Genomic DNA, 26,951 nt, shown 5'->3' with positions numbered 1-26,951 from the left:
TCCGTTTTGAGTCGGACTTTTGACTTTAGTTTTCTCAGCTGTTGCTGTTGTTGTGCTTTTAGTTGTTTTCAAGTCAGATTCCTTTTTCCTTCTCTGTTGTTGCTCATGATTATCAAGACTGTAAAAGTATGGAAGTAAGACAATAACTCCAGTGTGAGTTTATGAGCTATTGTTGGTAGTTTGGGTGCTTGCATCCAAACATCTGGTCCTTCGAGCCGGATCAGTGGATCCGAATCGGTTCGAGAGTTGTCATTTCGTAGATCTACCAGTGCAGTGATTAGAGAAATGGCGGAACCTAGAAAAAGTAGCAGGAGCACGAAAGGTGTTCCCCCAGTAAGGTTCAGAGAGCCTGAGGCAGAGCTAGACGATACGAAGAGTAGTGTCTCTTCCCTGACATCGTCCGCTTCCTCTACTGCTTCCAGGCGTCGCAGAGCGGAGTTGAAGGCGGCGGTGCAGCTAGCAAAGCTGGAGCAGGAGTTTGAAGTCCAGCAGCTCAAGCGACAGAAAAGAATCCTGCAGCTGGAGCTAGACGCCGAGTTGGCTTCCATTGAAGGAGACGAACTAGAGTCAGAGGGACGTCCGGAGGAGACGGAGCCGTCCACTGACGCGTCATTTCAGACCTGCGCTGAGAGCCTGGCGTTGTTTGCGCGGAAGATGGCGGCGTCTGATGATGAGACTGACGATGACGACCAGGCAGTCACGGAGCGAAGCGTCTCCGCTGGTCCTCCCGCTGCAGGTTTTGTAGCTCAAGCGTTCAAAACCGACGACCGGTTGAACGGGGAGCTCAAGTCTGAGACTCTCCAGAGCCGTGGCGTTTCTCGCCTTGATGGAGATGGCTCCACCGCAGACAAAGCGACCGAACAGCAGGACAGCGTTCCTGCTGAAACACAAGTGTCCACCCCTGTCGGTGTTGACAGGACGCCAGCTCCGGTCGCTGTAGGGCTTGACAAGCCTAGTGGTAGTAGTATGGAGATTACTCCAGTAGTACAAGGTCATTTGGGAAGATCGTGGCCTCAGGCAGCTTCAGATACAGCACGTGGAAAAGCTGACAGAGTGAGCAGCTGGGTACAGGGCGTTCAGAGTGCACCCTTCAGTGGTATCAGCCAACATCAGATCCAGCCACTGGAACTACCCAAGTTTGATGGTTCACAGAAGAACTACATCAGGTGGAGGCAGAAGTTTCTGAGGCTGGTGGACGACGACCACATGGTCTCAGAAGATTACAAGATGGCCCGTCTAAGGGAAGCTCTAGAAGGTGGCACGGCAGATGACCTGATTGCGGATCTGCTGGATGGCCCTGGCGCATACAGCGCTGCGCTCAAGGAGCTAGATGAGTGGTATGGGAGTAATGACCGCGAGCTCGAGCGCCAACAGCAGGAACTTCTAGCACTTCCACGGATCACCTCAGAAAGGGACTCCGACAAGCTGCAGCAGTTGGCCGTCAGACTGCGGAATGTTCTGTTGAACATGTCAACTGCCAGTTTAACACCAGGCCGTGATCTTTACATCGCAATCACGCAGAAGCTTCCCCGCGGGATGTTGACGAGGTTTGTCGAGTCTCATGACGATTCTTTAACGAACGTGAAGACACTATCCACCTGGTTGATGAAGCGAGTGCACACCCTGCGTCAAGTTGATGCCAGGCTGACCGAGTCTGACCAAGATCAGAAGAAGCCTGCACTGTCCAAGCCACCGCAGCGTCCAGCTCAGAACCGACCATGGAACCCTAGGGGGCGGAGCGATCGTATGCTGCCGGTCCCCCCAAGCAGAGTGCACAGTGCCTGAAGTGCAGCGGCAGTCACCCCCTGGAGCGGTGTCCTGCCTTTGAGAAGATGTCTGTCCCTGATCGCTGGCAGCTAGTCAAGAGCAGTAGTCTGTGCATCTGCTGTTTCCGGCCCGGGCACAGAGCGTACAAGTGTGACACCGGCAAGTGTACGGTCTGTCAGAAGACGCATCATGCTATGCTGCACATAGAGCAAAAAGGGAGCGCTTCCAACACACGCACCACCGCAGGAGCGTCCGCCAACGGCACGCCTACAAGCGAGAAGGTGACCTACCATGCCAGTGCAGACTCAGTCCTGCACCCGTCTAGCAGCACAACGTTCATCGATGATGGGATCTCATTCATGACTGTGCCAGTATTGCTGAAGAACGAGGACCGAGTGGTCGAGTGTACTGCTCTCTTCGACTCTGGGTCGACAGCCAGCTACATCCAGAAGGACGTTGCAGATCTTCTTGGCATCCAGCCAGCATCGCAACCACTGAAGGTCCAGACGCTAGGAGGGAACAGCGTCAGCACAGATGCAACCCAGTCGACAGTCACCATCTCCAGCAGCGACGGGAGCTATGTTTCCTCATTGGACGCTTGGGTCTTGCCACAGGTAACTGGAGACTCCAACATCATCGAGTGGCACGCGCGCAAGAGTAGTTGGGACCACCTACGAGAGATCGACTTCCCAGTCTCCCATAGTAAGAAGATTGGTATCCTCATCGGCCTCAATGCTACGCCGCTCCACAAGGCTCTGGAGGAGAGATGTGGCCCACCCGGCAGTCCAGTGGCACGGCTCACCCCGCTCGGTTGGGTGTGCTACGGCCCGACATCAGCTCAGGCTGACCCAGCTCGTGTGGCCACCCATTGTGCTGTCCGTCTACCGAGTGACAGCGTGGAGCAGGCGGACGATCGCTTGGACGACCTGGTGAAAGACTTATGGAATGTCGAGAGTGTCGGTCTCGGAGTCAGCCCAACGTACCGAACGCCAGCCGAACAGGAAGCAGAAGCCATGACGACCGCGACCTTGTCGTATAGCGGTGGGCGGTACTGTGTCGGCATCCCATGGCGCAGCGCGGATGGCCCGAAGGTGCGGAACAACCGGCCAATGGCAGAGCGCCGTCTCCGTAGCCAAGAAAGAAGTCTTGAACAGAAGCCGCACATCGCGGCAGAGTACAACCGCGTCCTTGTATCGCACATGGCAAAAGGGTACATTAGGCAAGTGCCAGCAGAAGAGGTAGCTGCGGATGGAGAAGATCAGTGGTTCGTTCCGCACTTCCCCATCGTTCGCCAAGACAAGGTCACCACCAAGGTGCGGGTGGTGTTCGACGCGGCCGTCTCTTGGAGTGGATGTAACCTCAACGAGGAGATGCACGCAGGCCCACCACTGCAGAGCGACCTTGTACACATCCTGCTACGGTTTTGTATGGAGCCAGTGGCAATCGTCGCCGACATCAGCGAGATGTTCCTTCAAGTTGGCCTCCGGCCAGACGACAGGAAGTACACCAGATTCCTGTGGCGAAAGGACAACAACAGCGAGCCCGAAGTCTTTGAGTTCAACAGACTGGTTTTCGGGATGAAGGCATCGCCCTACCTCGCCACCAGAGCGTTGCGACAAACGGCGGAGGATTTCTCCAGCAGTGACCGAGACGACAGCATCGACATTCCAGCGCTGGTCAACAAGGCTTTCTACGTCGATGATCTTCTACACTCTACCCAGGATGAGTCCCAGGCAGTAGAGATTCAGCAGAAGTTGGACGCAACACTCAGCAAAGGCGGCTTCCACTTGCGCAAGTGGCACAGTAATTCAGCAGCCGTGCTCGACGCTATCCCACCAGCAGACAGAGCACCCCAAGCCCAGGTCATGTTAGAAGACGCGGCTTGCAACGCACCGCCTGTTTCCAAGACTCTTGGAGTGACCTGGATGGCAGACAAGGATCAGTTCACGTTTGTGTATAACGCGCCAGCCGAGGACTATGCCATCACGAAGAGATCGGTCCTGCGGAAGATGGCGACGATCTTTGACCCGCGCGGCCAGCTGCTACCGTTCACCATCAGAGCGCGGATCCTGTTTCAAGAGGCCTGTATTGCCGGCCATGGTTGGGATGACCCTCTCAGCACAACAGAGGTGAAGAAGTGGAAGACGTGGTTCGCGGAGCTACCGGACCTCACCTCAGTGTCAGTTGACCGTTGCTTCAAACTTGCAGGAGCACTCCCACAACCATGTGCCACTGAGGTTCACACCTTCACGGACGCGTCCGATGCAGCGTTCGCTGCGGCATCGTATGTGCGAGTCACCTACCCAGACGGACAAGTGAAGGTCACGCTGTGCATGGCAAAGAGTCGTCCAACGCCAATCAAGAAGATGTCAATTCCGAAGCTCGAGTTGAAGGCAGCGGCCCTGGGCGTACGTTTGAGCACGGAGGTCGCCACAGCTCTTGACATCCCAGTAGCGCACCACTTCTTCTGGACGGACAACATGAATGTTCTGTTCTGGGTGCGTTCTCACAGTCGCAAGTTCGCCACAGACGTCGGTGTGAAGATAGCGGAGATCCAGACAGTGACCTCTGGTAAGCAGTGGCAGCATGTGCCCGGCAAGTCAAACCCAGCAGACCTCCCAACACGCGGAATGACAGCTTCAAGTCTCGCAGCGTGTGACGAGTGGTGGCAAGGCCCGAGTTTCTTGCAAGCGCCGCCGTCAGAATGGCCGAACCGTGACATCGTTGTGCCGACGAATTTGCCTGGAGAAACCAAGCGCCACCAAGCATCGTCCCTGCTAGCCACCGGTCCGAGCATTGACCGCCTCCAACCAGATCGATACAGTTCCTGGATTCGCCTGAAGCGTGTCACTGCGTGGTGCAGAAGGTTCTTTCGGCACGCCAGCAAAGGGAAATGCTGCAGGCAGGACACACCGCAGACTGGAGGATCGGCAGCGGTGGAAGGCACCATGGTGTCCCTCGAATACCAGCGTACGAGAAAACCGCAGAAGTTTCTCGTGCAGCCCCTCACAGTTACTGAACTGGAGTCAGCTGAAGATGTGTGGTTCGCTAAGGCTCAGCAAGACGAGTTCAATGAGACGATTGAAGCGTGTAGAAGTCAGCGGCCCATCCCGGCGTCAAGTCCACTGCTACGCCTACAACCGGTTCTGGATGACAGCAACCCTCAGCTACTGCGGATGGACGGCAGGTTGAGCACGGCACATCACCTTCCCAGCAGCCTCCGTAGGCCCGTCATTCTGCCAACGAAGCATCCGGTCACAGCCCTTGTAATCGCTCATGAGGATGCGGCTCACAATCACACTGCTGGCGTCAACCACCTGTTGTCGACCCTGAACTCGAAGTTCTGGATTGTACATGGCCCAGCGGCAGTGAAAAGGCACCGGAGCCAGTGTACGGCCTGCAAGAAGATTTGGGCAAAGCCTGCTCAACAGCTGATGGCACCACTACCCGACTTCCGCACCGAGGAGCCTTTCCGAGCTTTCAGTCGGGTGGGCGTGGATTACGCCGGACCCTTTCTGACGAAGCAAGGGAGAGGAAGAAGTCGAGCAAAGCGCTATCTCTGCTTGATGACGTGTCTTCAGAGCAGAGCAGTTCATCTTGAGATGGCGTATGGCTTGGACACGGAGAGCTTTCTGCTGGCATTCACCAGGTTCGCGAAGAGAAGAGGTGTACCGGATCTCGTCGTGTCCGACAATGGTACCAACTTTGTGTCAGCCGAGCGTGAGCTACGAGAAGCCATCGAAAGCCTCAAGAACAGCCAGATTGCCGCTACCATGGCCTGCAAAGGCGTGGAGTGGAGGTTCAATCCGCCACGCTCACCGCATCACGGCGGGGTCTTCGAAGCAATGGTCAAGTGTGCCAAGAGAGCGTTGGTCGGCATCTTGCACAATGCTGTGTGTTCTGATGAGGAGCTCCAGACTGCCTTCACCACTGTTGAGGCTCAGCTCAATCGTCGACCTCTAACGGCCCAGAGTGGAGATGGACAAGACCCGGAGCCGCTAACACCCTCGCACTTTCTAGCGGGATCGACGACCGTGATGACCGCGGTCGAGGAAGATGGCCAGGCGTACCACCTCAAAGCCTGGAGGGTGTTGCAGAGCTGTTTAGCCGCGGTCTGGAAGCGCTGGCTACAAGAGATGGTCCCAAAGTTGAACATACGTCAACGATGGCAGAAGAGCCTTCCCAACATCCGGATTGGAGACGTGGTGCTTGTCCTGGACGCGCACACTCCTCGCGGCCAGTGGCCTCTCGGGAGGATCGAAGCGATCTACCCAGGCACCGACGGAAGAACACGTGTTGTCGACGTGAAGGTGAAAGGGAAGCAATACCGCCGACCTATCACTGTGCTCATCCCGATAGATGCGGTGCGCACTCCCTGAGCAGAAGAATTACGGCAGCTATTGCGTTTTGCACCACTCATTAGGTATGACAATCTGTGCTGTGTGCATAATACTTGTTAAGTCTGATAGAAGGCTATAGAACTAACTTTAGGGTCATTCTTATTCTGCGATAGAGAAGATTACGCTCTACCTCTCTTGTTTACGCTCTACTTCTTTGTTGCTTGTTCGTGAAGCTACAGACGATTAGTACATTGCGATTTAGAGTGTTTTCGTTCCCATTCTGCTTATGGTCCCTCAAGGAGGGGGTGATGTTCAGGTGATTCTACTCTCTCATGCATTCAGTGTTATAATTACTATCCAGCTCTGTCCGACTTGTGTTCAGTTGCCTGCATGCTCCAGTTTGTGTTTGTCTAGGATCTGCTGTGTGCGTTTCATCTCTCTGTTATGTCTGTAGTGATCTTGTGTCTTGGTGCCTGAGGCGCGCTTGCTGTCACGCATTCATGTATTCATGCTCTGATGTCTAGACTTTCACTTGCGCGTGCGCTGCGTGCGTGTGCCGGCTCTTTTCCCGTGTATCTATGCATTATGTTGCTACACTACAGTTCCGGCTTATAGTTCCGTTTTGAGTCGGACTTTTGACTTTAGTTTTCTCAGCTGTTGCTGTTGTTGTGCTTTTAGTTGTTTTCAAGTCAGATTCCTTTTTCCTTCTCTGTTGTTGCTCATGATTATCAAGACTGTAAAAGTATGGAAGTAAGACAATAACTCCAGTGTGAGTTTATGAGCTATTGTTGGTAGTTTGGGTGCTTGCATCCAAACAGTCCGACCTTGGACATGGTATGGTGTGGTGTTGTCCGTTTGCTGCTGGTTGACGACCAGCTTGCCTTGCTTGGTGTTTGGTTGTATTTCTTCTTTCAGTGAACAAACCTGAGTGGTAACGTTAAGCATGCCCTATTCTTCCAAGATGGCTGCATTTTACCCACATTATAGCACTTCGTATTAGAACCTTTACTTTGGACTTGTCATTTGCTCAGGACTTTGACCGGACATAGACGTAGACCATACACTCAGGTCCTTTCACAGTTTGTAGACTATTTTAAAGCCATTTTATCCAGCCCGCTAACAGCTATGTTTTTACTCACTTTTTAGGTTAGCACTTTCTCTAGTCTTAGAAGTTTTCTAGCGCTGTAGTAACAATTTGCTTCGCATCATTGAGTGTCTCCTTGAAATTGAACAGATCATCACGAATCATGTCTAAAAAATACTTTCAGGTCATGTGATTAGGTAGGTGTGTAGGTGTATACCATCTAGACTTATTTCATGTTGTTTGATTGCTGGGTGTACAATACAGTGCAATCCGGTATGTCCATGTCGCTGTGGTGGTATTGTTTGTGTAGCAATCTCGAACCACCATCACCACCGCCGCCATCATCAAACACTTCACCAGCATGGTGCATGTATTCAGATGCATATGCGTTCGTACACAGTCACCAGCACTGATCAACCGTGCACGCACGTGGAGGTGTCTCTACATTTGAAGCAATTCAAGGTTTGCAGTAAGTCACAGCATTCTTTTGCTCTTTATTTCACTTGGAATCAGAGCTGTCCGATACCTGCACCTGTACTGGACTATGCCCATCTGCTGAGACAATGGCGGAGGGAGTGGACACACTACACGAGCACGGATACAGCTGGAATACATGGTATTTCGCTTTTTAGTGTTCGGGGTGATGTGATAGGTCTACACGTCTTTCGTGTTATCCCTTTCTGGCACCTTTTGGTTTCGATACTTGATTTATTTTGGCTTCTCTCATCATCAAGTGTGGAGTGGTTGCTTCATAATATTATAGCATGATGAGCATTGACACAGCGCATTATGACGAACAATTTTCACAACAGCACCGGCAAGTAGCAATTTTACATGAACAGCCCTACAAAGGATAATTATTAAAAAATCATGGAATGATCATTCATTAGTTTGAGAGAAAAGGCGACGAGGAGACAACAACTTTATTAATGCGATTAATAGTATAAGTAATGTCCGCTTCACTTATACTATTAATCGCATTAAGGGAGCATCTCATAAGTTCGCATTTATTTTCTAAACGTAACGCATTTCGAAACCGGGGTAGGGGGGTAGCGCCCTTTTCGAATAGAAAAATGACAGTTCGCACATTTTCTGGATGTGTACTAGTACATACTGTGCATGCAGTGCATGACATTGTGCTAGATCGCTTCAGCAAAATAAGTGTGTTTTTTTTTTTGTTTTGTTTTGTTTTTTGTTTGTTTGTTTGTTTAGGTGTAGATCTACCTGTACTGCTGTGTTTGCAGATCAGCTAACCCTCTCAGCGGTGTCAAATGTCACACTAGTATCATCAAACTGTGTACAATGCATTGTGTACCTGGCCAGCTCAAAGTAACAGTTTACACTTTACAGTACAGTAGTTGTGGAGCAACTCTGTTTGTTTGCATGTACATGTCATTGATTGTACATGTCTACCTGCTGTACTCAAAAGGTGCCGTACTACTGACTGTTATGTATGCCATTCACCAACAAACCTCTTTGACATCCATGGCATGGGCCATGGATATGCACAGTGTAGTAATCAGTATTAGAAAATGTGCGATAAGACTTTCGGATAGAGGGGGGAGGTAGGGGGGTAAAGTCTATTCGAAATGCGTTACGTTTACAAAAAAAGTGTGAACTTATGAGATGCTCCCTAATAGTTTGAGAGAGTTGATCATTCTTCCGAGGAGGAAACTTTAAAAAGGAGTATGTTTTCAGCATGATAGCAAAGCATTTGGTGTGTTCAGTTTTTGCGAATGAAAATATAAATCCACGATAGACAGAAATGCATAGTTAGTTAGTCTCACTGACTCAAGCAGGGGAAAGAGAATTACGAAGGTTGTATTTGGATGTGAAGCCTGAATTCGCCACTGGCCTCGTCACTTGCACATTTGCTCAAACACAGCTAGTGTTCGCTTGATACTTTTGCTGAAGATTCAAAAACACGCAAGTACACACACACGCACACACGGGAGGCACAAAGGAGGTTTACAGAGTCCGTCGCAACTCCGTGTTTCTTGCACAATACAATCATAAATACATACACACCACACACACGTGTGTGTGTGCACGCGCATGCATGCGTACAAACACAAACATGGATGTTGCCAGCATGATTGGGCGGCCAGTTGCCGAAAAGGAATGCAGCTAGTTTGGTGAAGAACTAATTCCTATCGCAATACATGTATGTGCAGTGCGTTCTTAGTCCTAGGAAGCTTTGCCTTTGGGTACTAGAATACTATTACTACTAAACACCCTTCACTAGAACCTTTCTGCACTGGTTACCATCGCACTTCTACTAGTCCACATGCCAGCTTCATTCACTTGTGCTGAAGGGCACGGACACATCGACTTACATTTGATCGGCCAAGCTGTAGATGGGTTTCATGTCGTTGCTGATGGACTCACACTTTGCGATCAGCAAATACATGGACTAAAAGGAAACGACACAGCAGAATCAACACCAACCAGTAAGCCCTTGCAAGAACCACTTAGGAAAGACTCATAAAAAGCATGGGCTCTTGTGCAGTGCTTCAGCAATGTGTCCACGACACCAATAACACTTTAAAAAAGTTCATGAGCAATGTCCACCACTTTCTATTTTAGAACACCGGCACAAGTCACTTTATCACAACTGGGTTATACATCCAAGAAAGTCACATCTGGCAGCACAGGTGTAGGTGAGTGCCATCACAAGTAACACCATCAGACTGGCTACCTTGATACTCTCGTCCACGTTGACACCGAGATCATCGATAGATTCCCTGTACGCCTCCATACATCTTGACGAGACCGCCGACATCTGGAAGAAAGTAGAGAGCCACGATGCACGCATGTATTACTACTGCTAGCTGCGACATGACATCATTGGCATATGCAACACTACCGGTGACAGACCATCATGTACAGTCATGCACACGTATTGCCATAACTGGACAGATTTCACTACAGTGCATGTACACGTGTGCCAGCGTTCTATCAGATACTAGTAGCGTCAAGTAGGTCTCCCCTGCAGCAATGCTGTACTGCATGCCAGTTATCACTAGCAGAGCACGTTAACGACCCGGAGCCGTCAGGCATTGCATACAATCCAATGCATTGCTTGGTATTTAGCACTTTGATTGATCTGGTAAAAAAACCCTGCAGATAATCACCATCAAAAGTTGGATTGGAAAATGGAAAGCTGTGCTATCTAGGACAAACCAGAGAACTTTTCAGAGCCATAGCTGCCAGCCCTCAGTCTAGGATGGCACACGAATATACATGTATCATGATTGCACGCCACTGGCTCAAATCCGTGGGGAAACGTCGTCTTCTGTGTATGTGCATACGGTTGGAAGGATCAGACATAGTCATACATGCTCACACATACCGTAAAAGCCCCTGTATACGCCCACTCGAAATTACGCCCACCCTCCGTGTACACGCCCAGTCAGGGGAAGTCAAAACTTTTGTTTCGAAATAGCGCCCATGCCCATGTATACGCCCAGGTATGCCGGAAACACCAGTACATGTACCGGTACTGATACCCATTACTTACTGCTACCCCTATTCCCAGTATACGCCCGGTTCCAAAATAACGCCCGTGCCCTTGTATACGCCCAGGAAATCGAGGCTGCTATTCTATACGCCCGGGGCCTATGCACGGGCTTTTATGGTACGCTACTAGCTCTGACTCACCGCGTGAAGGTTCATTGACATATTGCCCATCAGATGCGTCAGATCGCCTGCCACGAAATGTGCGCGTCGCTCTAGATCGCGGAGTAATGCCGCGTCTACCGGTGATGAGGTGTCCTGCATAGTGGAACATACCGAACCGTACAAATGTATGATTGTGCTAACAAATGCATGGGTACACTTTCTTCCGTTCAGAATACAGAAACAACAGCTGTTGTCAATGTTATTTTAATATTCACTGAGTGATGCATTCAAAATATTCCATGGGCAGCTGAACCAAACATTCAAATATTAATTGATCTATTTGATCGAGTAGTCAAGCAAGTGCCTACTGTAAAAACGAATATTGAGCATAGAGCTAGTACAGTTGCAACGGTATAACCATACCTATCTATTAGATGTTCATAAAGTATGAACAGAAATAGAGGACTGTACACAACCTACACTCAGTACTTACAGTAGCGCTGGCTATTTGCGTTGTGATGTCCACCTCAGCCTCTGATAGCAGACATGTGAAAACAGTGCAATCACGGTCAGTATATAAGCGGCCAAAACATCATGCGTACAGGGTATGACTCATTGCTACGGGTGCCGGGTGGCCCCAGCCCTGCGAACACGGTGCAGTGCACATGAACACGGTTCTACTTTACTACCTTATGAACGGGGCAAAACATCACGGGCCAGAACTGTCGTGTACTATTTGAAGTGCGGGGTGAGAGGAAAACTGCGTTTCTTTCGTACAAATATTATCGGCTGGCGCACCCATTTAGTGAGTGCGTAGTAATCTACAATAGTCTCGAAACCTACACTTGTGCTCACATGCCCATCATCATGCTCACATACCACATACACACCTTCGTGCTCACACACTCAATAGAAACCCATTCCCCATGTCCACCCTTATGCTCACTATCATGCTTTTTAAACATTGGCATGCGCCGGTCAGAACTCACCATCAGCCGTATCTACATCTTCAGAAATATTATGCGATGACACATCGACTACTTCGCATGGAGTGGTCAGACCTTGTGCCAGCCAGCTAGCGCCAGAAGCGGTATTAGATGGGGTGTGCACGACAAGAGGTCGATCAAGTTTGAGAGGTGTATCCGTCGGTGTGGAGCAGGTTGGTGTTGCGTTGCTGTTACTCATTACTCTGTCCGGTGTTGGGGTCAGTTGATCCGCAGGATCACACATGGTACTGCTGCCTTTCTGGGTTGGTGTTGATTGCCTGTGCTGCGCATGAGACTGGTCTTGACCAGCACTACAAACACCAGCATCATGGGTAGTTGCAGTGATGGCTACTGGAGCAGAACCGACTCCAAGTGACTCGCGAGATGATGACAAGGACGTACCACTGACAGAACAATCTGCCCTCCCTTCATTGCCAGACACACTCCCTGCAGCAGCAGCAACTGTGCTCGAAGGTAGAGAGTCATGGGAAGAAATTGAGACTGCAGCTGCAGCAGAACTCTCTGACTCTTCACCGTCCCGCCTGTCAATACTTTCACTTGAGCCAGCATTCACAGGTAGACTGCCCTGTCCCGCCAAACCCTGTTGACGCTTATCGTGATCTGGATCCTGCTGTTCGTTCACAACTGGGCTAGTCTTTGCTGCAGGTTCTGTAGCACGTTTTCTCTTGCTATGATTTTTACGAGATCTTGGCACAAGCAGCTCCTCAGAATCGCTGGACGAGTCCTCACTGGCACTGTTTTTAGCCAGCACGGCAACATCAGGGCTTGAGCCAGTTGATTCGTGAGGTCGAAGCTCTCCGATTTCGGACGCTGACGTTACAAGAGCTGCAGAAGGGAGTCCACAGAGGAAGAATGCAAACCAATGCTCGAATTCGAAAAAAAACAGTGACAATGCGAGCGCCATACCCACCGTCTTCTCGATCCATATCAGGGAAACAGGGAAGAACTAGAGAATCCCGGTGCTGTTCAAACACGTATCGAAGCGTGAAGAATGATAGGCACGTTCCAAAGTTAGTCAGTGTTGCTGAAGAAGGTTTTCGTGATCATTCCGTCTCATCCAAGCATGCCATGGCATGGGTCACCTGCATTCAACCTCCTTTCTTTTCTTTCTTGTTGCGTGTCCCAGAGAGACCAGCACCGGCTTGCCGTAACGACGATTCTGAGATCGATCACGTCACCAGTCACGCGATGTACATGACAACCGCGCTTCGTTCCCATGGCAGCTAGCTATGGTGTCGCGTCATCGATCAGGCGAAAAACGCCGAAACTGCGAAAGTGAAAATATCTTTTGTTTTGTATTGGGTTTTTGTTTGTTGAGGCGATCGCGAGGAATTCATTCAACCTTGCCCGCTGTCGAGCTGTCCACAACCAGAACTGCATCATAACTAAGTTACTACTGGTGGGACGTGATGCGACCTACCTGCGAGTCGTAAAGAGAATGTGTTAGGGCGTTTGTCGTATTGGAGTGGAGTGGTAGAGATCAAAATTATCCCAGTGAAGAGTAATGCACAATGAAGATTTTCAAAACTCAGCATGTGTTCGAGTTAGTACATTTGCTTGGTAGATATCTACTTATGGCTTTAGATAATGCGTACGATGGGTGTATGTATGCGTCTGTACGCGTGATGTCATCTGCAGCTATAGTTGGGACGAAGTATCCCTTGCTGCCTATCGCAAGTACCCAAACGAACACTCTCCGAAAGTAACTGCTGTGGATGTTCTCAAACGCTATGTCGATAAGGAAGGGCGACTGCACAGTGTGAGGCTGATTGCATCATGCTTTTCAATGTGGTCAGCCGTACCGTTTGTCAAGGTCAGTGTGATCAATGGTATGGCTGGATTTCGATTACACCATTGTCATCATATGACTGCAGGGCAAATCCTATAAATATTTGGGAGACACCTCAAGACAGTTGTACATCTACATCATGTATGGAATATAGCTGGAGGGCAAAATCCGAACTCATGACGTGTATTCACCTATAAACCTCTCCCGGCCCCCATTCCCAGTAGTGTGCAGCTGTGCATATGAAAGCACCAGCAGCAAAGCTTCACATCATGTGGTCCACATCTGCTGCAAGTACGTTTTACACAACGTATGCCCGTGGGTAGTCTGGATCCGCCAGAGATTCTGTCCACTTTCTGCCAGGGACTGCTAATTTCCCTTCTCTATTCCTTGCTAAAGTGCAATGGACAGTAGAACGGTTTGAACGAGACCAGTACACCATGAGTATGATGTGACATGCTGCCATCGGCAAACCCCTTGCAGAGTTGCATGCTCTTGGGGATGGGTATACCATGGCATTCTCTTCGTATCATATTATTATGGAGTACAGTCAGACCTCGTTTATCCGGTCCTCTTTTATCCTGATCCCTCGCCATCCGGAAGAAAATAGCTGCCTTTACAGCATACGTGATGCATCCAACATAACCGGTGTTCGATTATCCGGTTCCCTCGCCTATCCGGATATTTTTTTGTGTTAAGCGAGGTCTGACTGTACTACACTTTGTTTGTGTTAAGCGAGGTCTGACTGTACTACACTGCAGTACTAGACTACTAGTACTGCAGTGCACAAAACTTAACAACTGAACAGGTTGTTATGCATGGTTTAGGGGTTCACCGGGACCATCTGGCATCATGGGTCATAGTTGTGCTTGAAGCAGATGCCCACAGATTTGAATGCTGTACCATCTGTAGTGCAGTGAGACATCATGACTGCCCTGCTGCTGTCAGCACATTGCTATCCCCATGTCGTCTTTGTTGGCCGGCAGTCTAGAAGTATAACTGTAGCGCAATGGAATACAGTGAGCTAAGCTGAAAAGAGACCAAGTGCTGCATGAGTAGCTGAGTACGCAGGTGCTGTCTGTGTGAGTATGTTATGAAGTTTGTTTTGTAATGTGTGTTAACACACTGTTGACAGAATCATGTGCTGTTGTTGATTTCTGCAGATGCTTGGTTTGGAAGGGTCAATGTTTGTGATTGAGAGATCAGTAGCTGATCCTGTTGAGAAGACCTTGACGTTACGGTCCCGGAATGTGAGTATTTTCAGTTTACAATTCAAAGAAAATACATGTAGTTTCGTTATTGGTATTGCTAAGGGCATCCTGTCTCGTGAGAGCGCCCCACCTAGATTTATGGCAAGGGAAAAAACCCGAATGGCTGAGTGCAACTACGTAGCTACTTCAAGTAAGACATCAGGTGTATGCATCTAAATGTACTACTTGTAGGATCACACATGGCCTTACACCGGTTCACTGTTTTTGCATGGAGCTCACTACACCTGCCGCTTGAAGGTGAAATGAGTACAGGTTCACTGCACAGCTGCAATGGTGGTGGGACGCACGTGTGATACTTGGCCCCACTCTATTCCATGCCAGCACCAAGTATTTGCAGAAACGATTAATTTTCACTACTTCCAGTGACCTAGTGTTCTGACCAGTCCATTATTTACATTCCTCGCACAAAAGTATGGTATTTGTCTACAATCCATACAGAACTGTGTCCACTTACATTCCTCACACAATGTCCATTACTTATTTCTCCATCGTGTGTTGTGTAATTCCTGCCTCTGTATAGATTTCCCTGGAAGGTCTGATTAATGTGTTTGAAGTATTGCAGTATCGCCGTGATCCTGTTGAACCATCAAAGTAAGCAATATTACAATGTTGTGCTGCATGTGCAATGCCCTACTATGCCCTATTTTTGACGATGACACCATGTTACAAGGCGGAGGACGCGCAGCAGTGCTCCTGGCTACAGCCATAAACCGGCTGGCAGAGTCCGCCCTGTAGCATGCTGTCATCATCAAAACATGTTAACCTATCAAGCAAGGCTTATGTATACTGTGCCCTACTTGTAAGGGGCACGTACAACACAAGCTTGCGGGTTGCGGCTAGCAGAGACTAGCAGGGACTTGCAGAGACTTGATTGGTACGCTGCCGTCCAAACCATGACAAATGCGTGCTAGCAGCTGCTGAGAGCGCTACAGTCAACTTCGCTAATAACGACTGCGGATATAACGACAATTCACGATTAACGACAGAATGTCCATACCCAGAGCAAAGTTCCATCCAACTGTAATACATATAATGAGACTTTGGGTATAACTATAACGACACTTCGCGAATAAGGACACTTTTTTTGATGCCCCGCCGAGTGTCGTTATAAGCGAAGTTGACTGTACATGAAACACTGGCGCATCCTGGCTCGCTTTCCAGGAGTTGCCTGCTCTGCTGCCATCATATTGGCCACCTCGTTGTATACAACAGCAGCAGCTGCATCCACTGGCATGGCCTATTGGTCATAGTAGCATTTACTGCCATTTAGGGCGGCATACCTATACTAGTTTCCGTATGCATATCGATGGCTTTGGTAGAACGCATCAGTTTGTAAGTACTGGGCTTGAAAAGGCACAGAAGAAGGAGATACTATAGACATGTTAATAGTAAGTGATGGTTGTGTCCTCCTGTTCTTTCTTCATGGCTGTGTTTCAGAACATTACTAATTCAGGAAGCATCAGTGACGGTCGCACCCTGCTTGATTTCAGGCTTCGTTGAGGGACGAATGATTGATGTTTTCAGCGAGTCGGCTCAAAACGTAAGTTCTCAATGGTAGCAGTGCACAATATCACACACTGACTTCAGATTTTATGTGGTATGGGTACCGTACCAGGTGCGGGGCCTAACGTTTGGTTTTTAGAACAATAGGTCATTCTTTGAAACGCACTGTGGACTAAATTACATGTTCAACTCACGGTAGCATGGCACACTTTAGCCCTTTGGAGGTGATCGTTCGAATTCGAACGATGCCAATGTCATGTGTGCAAGTGCACTCAACGAGTCACAACTAAGTCAAATCTCAACCGATTTCAACAATCGAAATACCTACGAGGTAGCAGAGAATCTAAGCTGTCGGCTCGAAAAACTCCGGGGTCGATACAAGCTAGTATAACAGAGCGGCAAGTGCTCGAACGTTCGCTCGATTTTTCATGCGTCAGCGAAGTGCAAATTTCGTTCAAAAGTGGGATTTTCCCTCTTCCTGCCCACGCAGCGTGTGACATCACTCCCAGCGCTTTTTGTCACGGCTTTTGTGAGTCTGTTAGAAAAAATTTGATTGATTTTGAGCTAGCACGAGTGAAATGGCGAGATAAGGACTATTCCCGGTTTGGATTTGGTATTCAGCTGGCGTTCCTGGCATTCAGTAGCAGACGGCAATCGCTCTCCTGAATGAGTTTGGGCGAGCTGTTATCCTCGTTCCAAGAGCTTTCCAACGAGCCCAAGATCGTCAAAATCGGTGAAGTAGAACCAGCGTTATGATGGAAATTGGAACGAATATACTTGCAATTGCAGCTATCTCCCGACGTCGTGTGATCAGTGCATTTCCAAAGGGTTAAGCGACAGAGTTGACAGTCACCTGGGTGTAGGGTATGCCATGAACTAGAAATGAGCTCGGAGTTATCATGTAATATGTTGCCTGATGATCGTAGTAATACGTGAAACTCAAGAGTTGTACCAAAGCTTCCAATCTCTCTCTTGTGTAATATGATTCTTTACTATTTCTTACTCTCGCAAAGCTTTATAGTTTATACTTTCTTAGCAGGAACCGGGGGTTTCCTCTGGTGAGAAGGTAGATTTTTTGTTGAGGGAAGTTGCGTTCTCTCTCTCTCTCCTGCTCCTCCACTTTGGAGCGGGAGAGTTCTGTATTTATTGGACATGACGACTGGCTAGGATACTGGGAATGGGCGGAAGAAAGCCGAAGCGCAGGCCGTTTATGACATTTTTCCAATGAGACCAATTTTATGACGCTCCATGTTACTGAAGGACTAACTTCGATCATTGGTTTTGTAGAGCCCCATTCTCTAGGAGCTGTCTACATCTGCTTTGTTTCAATGTCCAGCATAAGCGAACGTGTGGATCAAGCATAACTGCTTGGTTGACGCTGCCGCGGGAATGCGTATAATAATAATAGAAGGTAGATTTGCCTGTACTTCGTGCTAATTCAAATGCTAGTAAAGGAAGCAAACAAACTAGTCAGCCTACAACCCTCTGTGTCTAGTTGCTGTCATCATGAATGCGTAGGCTTTGCAATTTGACACGTATTTGAAACAGTTTTCCACTGATGTGTTGTATCTGTTTTGCTGTTTGCTTGTACAGGGGCGCAATGCTATTGTCAATGTATGCGAAAAAATACAGAAGGAACAACAGTCCACGGTATAATGTGGATTTGACTAAAATCACAATGTGAGCATAAAACATGATAGAGCTTACTCGTTCAGGAATATCCACTAGGAGCTCATGGTTGTAGGTTTTTACTTAGCTACAAATGAAGTTTTTGAATATGAAAACGTTTCTTACCTCCGTAGTCCCATACTTTCCCCTGGTTCAGTTGAGCTGACCTGCATAAAACCGACATCTTCTCATAGCTGATAATAGTAGTAGGTACAATGCTGTATCCTCTTGTGTGTTGTGACTGTGCTATCACCCATCACATGGCTTTATTCTGCAAATACATGGCATGCATAGCTGGCCTTAGCATGTCTTCCGATTTTCGTGCGCACACTACTAAACTGTACACTACGGTCCGTTCAGAAAATGATGATACTCTTGCTCTTGACCATAAATGGGTTAATAGTTTTAAACCTTTTTCTAAACTTGGTTTGCTGTGGAGCATGAAATGCTCTTCCAAATATGTTTTTCGTCTAATTCTTCAAAAAGTAGACCATTCAGCTGTTTTTGACTATTTCGTCTGGATTTAGCATTGATAGAAAGGGCCGGAGATTGTTTGTGACTGGACTGTACAATGTACCATACCAGTTCCAGTCAAAGCTTTGTCGATCAACCTTGTAAGAAGATTTTTTAAATTAATCCGCTCAATACAACTATGTTTTTGACATTGTAGGTTCTTGAAGCATTTTCCTCTTCTTCATTTTTTTCAATCAATTTCCACTCTGTGGCCTGCTTCTTTCTACTTTCCATCCCTAAGCCCTACTCTTTACTTTCTGCTTGCTAGTAGCTTGCCCTGTTAGCTACCTTCCACCATAATTATGACTACTTGTATTTATTTTGGTCCTTTGTGTGTGCTACACTTCATCAGAGCCTGTGCTATATACATACTCCTGTGGTGTTGGCATTTATACTGATCTCTGTTACGTACTCTGCTGTTGTGCGTGTACCAGTTTATACCATCTGGTCATGTCTGGGTTCCCCGATTTGCTTGCAAGTAATTGGTTGTGCCGGGTCATTTTCTGTCGGGGCAGGATGAAGTTAGCACTGGTCAATATCCAATGATAGTCCAGCATTCTGGGCACAATCTGTTTTTCAAGGGAAGAGAATGTATTTTAGGGCTTTGTGCTTCGATCATAGAATGGGTGCATGGCCATGTAGGCGGGCAGTGCAGCGATCAGGGAATTGTACAAATGGGCTACATGTCCTATACTACTGCCTGACATGGATATTCTGACCACTGTAGTAACATTACAAAAGTACGTATTGCTCAGTGTTATTTATTTCCCGGCGCGGTACAGCATGACATTGTGCAGTACTACAGTGCATTTCAAAACTATAGACGCGTAGGGTTTTTGAAATATTTCAAATTTGGCTGGAAACTTTTGAGAATAGTTTTCGGAATATTGCTCAGGATCGCTCCACAATTACTCTCATATAGTTTCTAAAGGATTGGATAACAGACGCCCAATTTGGAAAAAATTATGCACAAAGTGATCACAGATTTTATGTGGTATAGATGCTGGCATAACGGTTTTTGCCTAGGTACGCGTCTATAGTTTTGAAATGGACTGTAGTGTGCAGTACGAGGTGAATTTCTATTTCTGGACATTGTACATTTCTGGACATTTCGAGTAAAATAATTTTTCGTCGCGTGTAGAGTCAAGTCAGTCAGGTTGATGAAGTTTTTTCTTGTTGTAGTTGACAGCTGGGCTGTTGTAGTTTCTCCTCATGTCGGTGCCTTGTTGATAGCCTTTTCTTGGGAGGCATTTCAACGAGTTTTGTGGTACTATGTCGCATGAGAATTTTGAATTTTGAGTAAAATAAGAAGTAATGGACGAATCGTTGGCTTCCCCATGTGCACTTCACTTCAGACGCTGTATAGTCTTGGACCTGTTGGCTGGAAGTGTGAAGAGGCCAACTGCAGTCCACCAATAGAAAAAATAACAAAAATGGTGCAGTATAGGATGCCTATTAACGCTATTTTACTTTCATGTCCAGAATTCCATACACTGAAATTTAGGCCAAAAAATTGGCCTGTCGAAAACATCCTGCTATAAAGTCTCTGGGATCACAGCATGAGCAATTGTCACATATTTGGAAAGATGAAGGATTAGGCCATACAATAGATACAAAAAGATATGAAAAATGTAAAACACACAGCCAGTGGGCCTCTATTTAATTTTCATGTCCAGAAATTGCTATTCACCTCGTACTAGACTACAATGTAGTAGATTCTACTTGGAAACAATCATTTGAATGCGTTGAGTTCTTATCTTTAAGCTTTGTCCATTGTTGTTCTCACATTCTACTGATTGTAATCAGGTAATACCGGGTACATGTAAAAACTTTGTGTCAAGTAACGTTCGTTTCAAAGCTCATCCGGAATGGGATGAACGTAGCCATCGTGAAGATGCGCCCAAACGAACGCCTCGCCAGATGACGTCATGGGCATGTGTTTCAGATCATGAATTCAAAAACTGAAAAGACATTCAAAATCGTAAAATGCCAACATGTATTTTGCCTTGTGAAGTCAACTGCTACATGATGTACTGTATTGTAATTATTTGTATTCCAACTCAGCCCCAATGAGGTTGTCTCTATTACTGTGCTAGTAGGACTGGAAAGAAAGATGGAGCTTCTCACTCGTCTTGTCGCAACTTCACTAGATTCCACAAAGTGTCATTAGAGCTCTGCAATCAGTCTACATTTCTGTATCACGAGGAACACAATAAAACTGCTTCAAAACCAATGTTTATGCAACTGCTGCGCGGAGAATGGCACGAGTGTGCACGGAATGCGGCGCTGCAATTGGCGCTGTGAATCTCTACAGGGAATTTGCTGGTGGCGTCATAACCTTGACGAGATGTGTAAGTGGCGAGTTGTTATCGAGCAATACAATCATGTACTTCAGTATAGAATAATTAGGTACAATCATGTTCATATGTTTGATGGAGTGGAAGAAATTCTGGCGGAAAAAAAGATGAACTCAGATGGTGAGCCAAGGAAAATTTAGAGGAAAAAGAGGAAACCAGTGTCTCCCCTTTTTTTCTCTTTTTAATAAAAAGATATTATTTTCTTATTAACTGGTTTGAGGGAAAGAGACAAACGGGAAAAGTCTGAAGAAAAAATTGACTGTCACCACCAGGACCCGAACCAGGGACCTTCGCTTGTAGCCAGCGATGCTCTAACCACTGAGCTATGGTGTAGTCGTCATCCCAGCAGAGGCCGTTCAACATTTTCTTCAGACTTCGTAACTCACACGTCCTATGAATCCACACAGGCGGGTAGGACGCAGCCCTCACTGTAACCCACACACTTCACGTACAAACTAGGAGCCCCAAGTCATAAAATATTAACTGGTTTGAGGAAAAGAGACAAACGGGAAAAGTCTGAAGAAAAAATTGACTGTCACCACCAGGACTCGAACCAGGGACCTTCGCTTGTAGCCAGCGATGCTCTAACCACTGAGCTATGGTATTTTCTTTTTTGGCTATAAAGAGGAAAAAGGATGCCATCATATTGCCAAGATGATTTACACGATAGACATGGTTAGCATTTTACCGTTCACGCTAAATTCAACGGTACTCGTACCCAGGACCTGAAATGCCGTCGGTTTGGTATCGTTTCAACGATAAAAGGCTCTGTTTACCAGGAGAACGAAACGGTATGACTCCCAACTGGGGTGACATCACGAGCCAATCGTATCAGAAACCAAAATGCTAATCGTGTCTTGAAAACACACAGAAAAAGGTACAGGCCGACCGTGAAGTTTAATAGGGTGCTGTAAAATGCTAACCCATGTCTAGTATTGAAAAAGAACAGTGAACAGTAAGAATAATGCACTGCACTTGGTACCATGATGTAACAAGGTCGTTGAATGTCCGTACCACTTGTCGTTATAATGTGCTAACTGCTGCACTTTTGACTCACCAATATCTTGGTTATATTAGTTGTTGACAACAACGGACAACTCGTAAACCATTGGCTCACTATCTATTCATGATGTGCAGTGTAGGATGTTTGAAATAGAGGTGATAGGAGAAAGCTGACAGTACCCTTCGCCGGATTAAGGTGGCAATTCTCTTTTTCACGTGCATTGTCATCACCCACACCTTTGCTAATGGCTTTCTTCGCAGCGTATTGCATTGTGTAGTGACTTGCAGCTCACTGGTGAAAGAAACACAATGGATGAAAATGCAATACTAATTCACTGTTCACTGGTGCTGTTGGCACCTTAGCTGCCCGCTCTTCGAATATTGAACCCTGATTGACGCTGTGCTTTTGGCGTGAGAATCGACAGATTTTTGGTGGAACATTCTCCATATACCAGGTATAAGCTGCTCCTTGATAGCTTGATATCCTCATTCATTTTTTGTACCTGATGATGGCCAAGTGCCGCGACGTTGAACAGCGTGTTTGCTGATGGCACCACAAAGTATCTTGTTTATGCTCAGGAAAATAAGTTCATTGACATGAGCTGGACTGAGCCTGCACCTCATCTTATTTACCAGCAATCCAGCTGATGAGAATATGCGTTTCAAAGGAACAGGGCTGACTCCTCTGCCACCTTCCATTGACTTTCCTTCAAGAGGAATTCGCGATCGTCCTTCTTTGGAGTCAGTTTGACATCGTAGACCACACTAGTCTAAAGCCACTCTAGTACAGTGTATAAGGTCGAGGTGGCGCAACACGTAGTGAGAGCTGTTCCGGTGTGTAGCCACATCCTGTATTACTCTGACAGCCTGCTTGGACGGATTGAGTTGAAGCTGCTTGTTGGACAAAGCTTCCGTTGCACTACAAGAATGCTTGAAGTGCCTGACAAGGTAGAATTCCAGCATTCCACGAACAGTCCATAACACTCCAATAGTGTGCAACTCCACCTGGATTTGCTCTAGGGCACACTGGCCTAGGGCACACTGGCAGTGAAAAAACTCTCGCGTTTTGCAATGTTTTGCTAGCACATTCACCAACGTGTATGTTTCCTTTTTTCTTTCTTTCTTTTACTTATGCAGGAACTATGTGGCCTTCCAGCCGATAAATACATTGATCGAGACGCAGTTCTACTCTTTCAAGATATCCTCCTGCTCAAGATGCCAGCTTATCGTCATCTGCTGTTCAACGCCAGCATCCAACGATCGGTAAGTTTTTTCTTCTGAAACATGCTTGATTGCCGATAGCTTACACTCAACATGTATCCCTTTGGGATGGGATTGGCTCTGTTGAAGTATTAATGTAGGCCATGGCCAATATTTGATAACCGCAATCAGTAATACAAGCTGGATCGACATTTGTGTACACTGTATTCATGTATTGTAAAACTGTGGAGACAATGTGCAATAAAACGATGAAAAATGTGAAGAAATTGTGTAGAGAAAGAAAGGGATTCAAACAAGTTTTCGTACAACACTCATCAGGAATCTTCGTTGTACTAAAGGACACTGAAAACAAAATTGAACTATTATAGAAAATCTAAGTTAGAGAAATAACACTAAGAACAACAGCAGTGAAATTTACAAGTGTGAATTTTAACAATGAAAGCGAGAGCAATGATTCCTGATGAGTGTTGTACGAAAACTTGTTTGAATCCCTTTCTTTCTCTACACAATTTCTTCACATTTTTCATCGTTTTATTGCACATTGTCTCCACAGTTTTACAATACATGAATACAGTGTACACAAATGTCGATCCAGCTTGTATTACTGATTGCGGTTATCAAATTGTTGTCTCCTCGCCGTATGGCCAATATTGTCGATGTTTGTCATTCTAATTCAAGCATGACGTGTGGATGGCCTTCGTATGCGAGGTGAACAATTCCTTGTTCATAGGCATCACATCCTATAAATATGTCAACTCCGAGCGACTTTTCCAAACCCCACAGCACAGAAATGTAGTGGAGTTGCGTGTTCTTGGGTTTGTGTGCTCTTGTGAATATTAATGATCAGGGTATACACACGTGACAAAATTGTTTGTCTGTTTCATGTAATGTTCTAGCTTTAGGTGTGATCATAATAATTTTTTAAATACATGTGTTTGGGTTTTCTTCCTGTCTCTATTTGTTTCTGTTTCATAGGTTTACCTGAAGCTGGCCTTGATGACGTTGCTCTGCAATGCCTATATATCCCCTAGTCGTGTATTTTATTGAGCAGCTTTCTCTCTTCCCCTTTCTAGCTCCAGGTGTGCGTGCGTGTGTGCGAGAGAGAGAGAGAGAGAGAGAGAGAGAGAGAGAGAGAGAGAGAGTGAGAGAGAGAGAGAGAGAAAAGTACACGCATATTAGTAACTGTGGTATCAACCTTGACTATAAGTATGCTATGCACATCAAGCAAGAATCTGGATATCGACACCAAACTGAGACGGGTGACTTTACTCTGCTGGAGCTGCGCTTCTATGCGTCCTTGGCGGTTGCTGTCATTGGTAAGTAACTTAGTAAATACATGTATCCACCGATTTGATTGTGTAGCATATTCTTCCATTGTTCTTGTTGTTTGGCTTTATTTAGAGTGGAGTTCCAAAACAGGCCTAAACCTAATGACAATGGTCCCACTGTTTCTTTAGTACATACTGGGCTTTCGTTCACAGGCGGATGTTATGATGACTCTGCTTGTTTGCTCACCTTCCTGTCGTTCTCATTCAGTGTGTTCAATTGATCAGTGGAGCGGTTTTACACTCTGAATTTCAGAAACAGTTCTAGAAAACTTTTCTGCCAGTTTTTTTAGCCAATGCTTGGATGCGGGTGGGGTTTGCAATCCGAAAACTAACTTGTTTTCTACAATGAAGAAGCTGTCTCTTAAGTTAACCAAGCAAAGGTGAAACGGCGTAACACGTGCGTGCGTGTCCTTCCTGGGTTTGTGCACGTCTGTTATTCAGGTTTCATTGCGTACTTGGTGGTGGCCTCGGGACTGGTGAAAATGTTCAGCTCAGCGTCAAAGCTAACGTAAGTATACCTTTGATTCTGTAATTGAATCTGGAGAAAAGACATTACATGTATATGGTGCCAGTCATTTGAGGAATAATTGAGGGTTAATATCCAGAATGTTTCATATGACATTCTCCTGTGGAATATCGTCACTGATCAGTTACATGAAATAACATCCCGGTAGGATTATACTTCACACCCACACCCATGGTCAGTTTTCCTTTGGCCGCATGTTTGCCCATGGATTTGTGGCGGGAGAATTTCAAAATAGATCTGTACTGCATTTTTGTAGTACATTCTGTACTATGTTTTGCATTCGCCATACACGATTTTCCAATGGGCACTGTCTGATAATGCAGGCTGCGATGCACTCGTACAACTAGGGTTCAGAGTTCTCGCCAAAGACGGGATCTACGCATGCGCGTCTTATAGCCATGGGATTTTTCCCTTGACAAACGCCCTGTGGCCCACGGCCTTGCCAATTTTTTCCCGAGAGGTTCTTGCTTTCCCCAGCACCATGGTTTCCATAACAATTTTCCCACACCCATGGTTTTACCCGTGTGTGTGAATCCCCTATAAGGGTCCTTTCAGGACCTGCCATCATCTCCGGATGGGCATTATTGTATTGTATAAGGGATTTGCTTTGGCTGGGTTGGCAAGTATGAATTTGTACTTGTACTTGTATTTTATTATTGTGCTGTATCTGCAGGTATGGCAGGATTGTTGAAACACTGGTGTTGACTAGCTTTGCACAGCTCTTAGCTGTAGCTGCTGCTGTGTGGGGAAGAGATGCTGTGCAGCTGCTGAGATTCCTTGCGGAGTTACTGGGGATTGCTGCCAGCTCGCATGCAATACAAGGTACAGAGATGGACACTGATTGTGTGTTGTGTCGTATTTATACACGTATGTTTGTTAATGGTGCATGTTGAAAGTCACTTAGATCGACTGGACACACACAGGCTGACCTATATTTTTTTATGTGCCGAAATTTGCGCAACTTTCTCATATTTTCTCCATGTGTTTCCATGGGGATAGTGGTGTGCTTGGTCTAATGTTGCTGAGTTTTACTTGGAAGACTAAGAGGTGTTGTTTGGCCGATGTGCGTGTGTGTGTGTGTGTGCATGTCCTTGTTTTCTGACTTCAGCTCTGTCCCAATGTGGTCAGGTGACTGCATACGGTGTGATTGGAGTAGCATGGTTGATGCGCTTCACCATTGACTGGTACCTGCTGGCCACCTTTCAGGGATTTGTCTCATGAAACACAGTGCAGCACAAGCAATCGCTTTTGAGAGATAATATGTGAAAGTCCTACGCAAGTGCAGTTCTATGCTAAGACGCTGGTGTTATGCACTGCATGTGGTGCCCCAATCCACACAAGTACAGATTCTACGCTGAGACACTATACTGGGGCTATGGACTGTGGTGCCCCAATCTACACAAGTACAGATTCTGCACTGATCACTGGTGCTATGGCTTGTGTGACACTCCAATCCACCGAAGGACTGATTCTACACTAACTTATGCACTGGCGCACTGTGGAGTGTGGTACCCCAATCTACACACGTCTCTAGGCAGTAGCCATTGGATTGCAGAGTCAGTAACGGCAGATATCCAACCTACATACTCAAGACATTGAGTTTGTTAAGAGCTGCAGCTGCTGGCAGGATGTGGAGAGTTTCCACCCTGGCACATGCACAGGAACACTCACTGATCATCCTGGAGTGCAGCAGAATATCAAGGCTGAGCTAGAAAGGGCAATCGCACAACCGATCGTGGCCTTTCCCATGGTGGCACGATGCTACACCACATTCAGCGTCAACAATCACTAGCACTGTTTACCATGTTTACTGAACAGCTCTGAATTATTTATCGATCAACTCTTTTCTTGAACTTCCCCCCTCTCTCTCTCTCTCTCTGGTCCAACTCGCGACCCGTGCTTTATTAGAGATGTGTCTTTGCTCTTATTATTTTGCGTGCATTTTGTCACACGTACA

The 26,951-nt window shown here is 46.8% G+C and overlaps 4 protein-coding genes across 5 annotated transcripts; 3 read left to right on the top strand and 1 right to left on the bottom strand.

Moving 5' to 3' along the window:
• The first annotated feature begins 1,832 nt into the window (after window positions 1–1,832).
• Window positions 1,833–6,146, top strand: LOC135816798 (uncharacterized). The gene has a single exon (XM_065329899.1). The coding sequence runs from the start codon at window positions 1,833–1,835 to the stop codon at window positions 6,144–6,146; it is 4,314 nt and encodes a 1,437-aa protein (XP_065185971.1).
• Window positions 6,147–8,632: 2,486 nt separating this feature from the next.
• Window positions 8,633–12,939, bottom strand: LOC135817647 (uncharacterized). Its single transcript, XM_065330873.1, has 7 exons — window positions 12,730–12,939; window positions 11,802–12,644; window positions 11,306–11,346; window positions 10,852–10,965; window positions 9,890–9,973; window positions 9,528–9,604; window positions 8,633–9,099 (listed from the first exon to the last, which is right to left on the bottom strand). Exons 1-7 carry the CDS (start codon window positions 12,743–12,745, stop codon window positions 9,051–9,053), a joined length of 1,224 nt encoding a protein of 407 aa, XP_065186945.1. The 5' UTR covers window positions 12,746–12,939; the 3' UTR covers window positions 8,633–9,050.
• Window positions 12,940–13,117: 178 nt separating this feature from the next.
• Window positions 13,118–18,967, top strand: LOC135817646 (PRELI domain containing protein 3B-like). Its single transcript, XM_065330872.1, has 6 exons — window positions 13,118–13,362; window positions 13,458–13,632; window positions 14,769–14,855; window positions 15,397–15,467; window positions 16,314–16,416; window positions 17,973–18,967. The coding sequence occupies exons 1-6, from the start codon at window positions 13,331–13,333 to the stop codon at window positions 18,033–18,035; spliced, it is 531 nt and encodes a 176-aa protein (XP_065186944.1). The 5' UTR covers window positions 13,118–13,330; the 3' UTR covers window positions 18,036–18,967.
• Window positions 18,968–20,548: 1,581 nt separating this feature from the next.
• Window positions 20,549–26,951, top strand: LOC135817645 (protein ARV1-like). Of its 2 annotated transcripts, none has more exons than XM_065330869.1 (7): window positions 20,549–20,911; window positions 23,057–23,182; window positions 24,116–24,162; window positions 24,362–24,456; window positions 24,910–24,976; window positions 25,668–25,816; window positions 26,103–26,951. In XM_065330869.1, exons 1-7 carry the CDS (start codon window positions 20,819–20,821, stop codon window positions 26,213–26,215), a joined length of 690 nt encoding a protein of 229 aa, XP_065186941.1. In that variant the 5' UTR covers window positions 20,549–20,818; the 3' UTR covers window positions 26,216–26,951. The 2 variants fall into 2 exon arrangements, with proteins under 2 accessions (XP_065186941.1, XP_065186943.1); XM_065330871.1 differs by lacking the exon at window positions 20,549–20,911 and adding an exon at window positions 22,433–22,867.

This window comes from Sycon ciliatum, chromosome 5 (genome assembly GCF_964019385.1).
Source record: "Sycon ciliatum chromosome 5, ocSycCili1.1, whole genome shotgun sequence".
NCBI classification, from domain to species: domain Eukaryota; kingdom Metazoa; phylum Porifera; class Calcarea; order Leucosolenida; family Sycettidae; genus Sycon; species Sycon ciliatum.
This window is presented reverse-complemented; position numbering and strand designations above follow the sequence as displayed.

Excerpts from the sequence above, each read along its gene's own strand:
- LOC135816798 (XM_065329899.1), top strand. The coding sequence starts at position 1,833 with ATGTCTGTCCCTGATCGCTGGCAGCTAGTCAAGAGCAGTAGTCTGTGC.
- LOC135817647 (XM_065330873.1), bottom strand. Across the intron at positions 10,966-11,305 it reads CGCAAATAGCCAGCGCTACT|GACACCTCATCACCGGTAGA; the intron begins GTAAGTACTGAG and ends TCCACTATGCAG. Across the intron at positions 9,100-9,527 it reads TACAGCTTGGCCGATCAAAT|CAAAAGTATCAAGCGAACAC; the intron begins GTAAGTCGATGT and ends TTGAATCTTCAG.
- LOC135817646 (XM_065330872.1), top strand. The coding sequence starts at position 13,331 with ATGAAGATTTTCAAAACTCAGCATGTGTTCGA. Across the intron at positions 13,633-14,768 it reads CAGCCGTACCGTTTGTCAAG|ATGCTTGGTTTGGAAGGGTC; the intron begins GTCAGTGTGATC and ends TGATTTCTGCAG. Across the intron at positions 14,856-15,396 it reads TGACGTTACGGTCCCGGAAT|ATTTCCCTGGAAGGTCTGAT; the intron begins GTGAGTATTTTC and ends GCCTCTGTATAG.
- LOC135817645 (XM_065330869.1), top strand. The coding sequence starts at position 20,819 with ATGGCACGAGTGTGCACGGAATGCGGCGCTGCAATTGGCGCTGTGAAT. Across the intron at positions 20,912-23,056 it reads TCATAACCTTGACGAGATGT|GAACTATGTGGCCTTCCAGC; the intron begins GTAAGTGGCGAG and ends TTACTTATGCAG. Across the intron at positions 24,977-25,667 it reads AGCTCAGCGTCAAAGCTAAC|GTATGGCAGGATTGTTGAAA; the intron begins GTAAGTATACCT and ends CTGTATCTGCAG.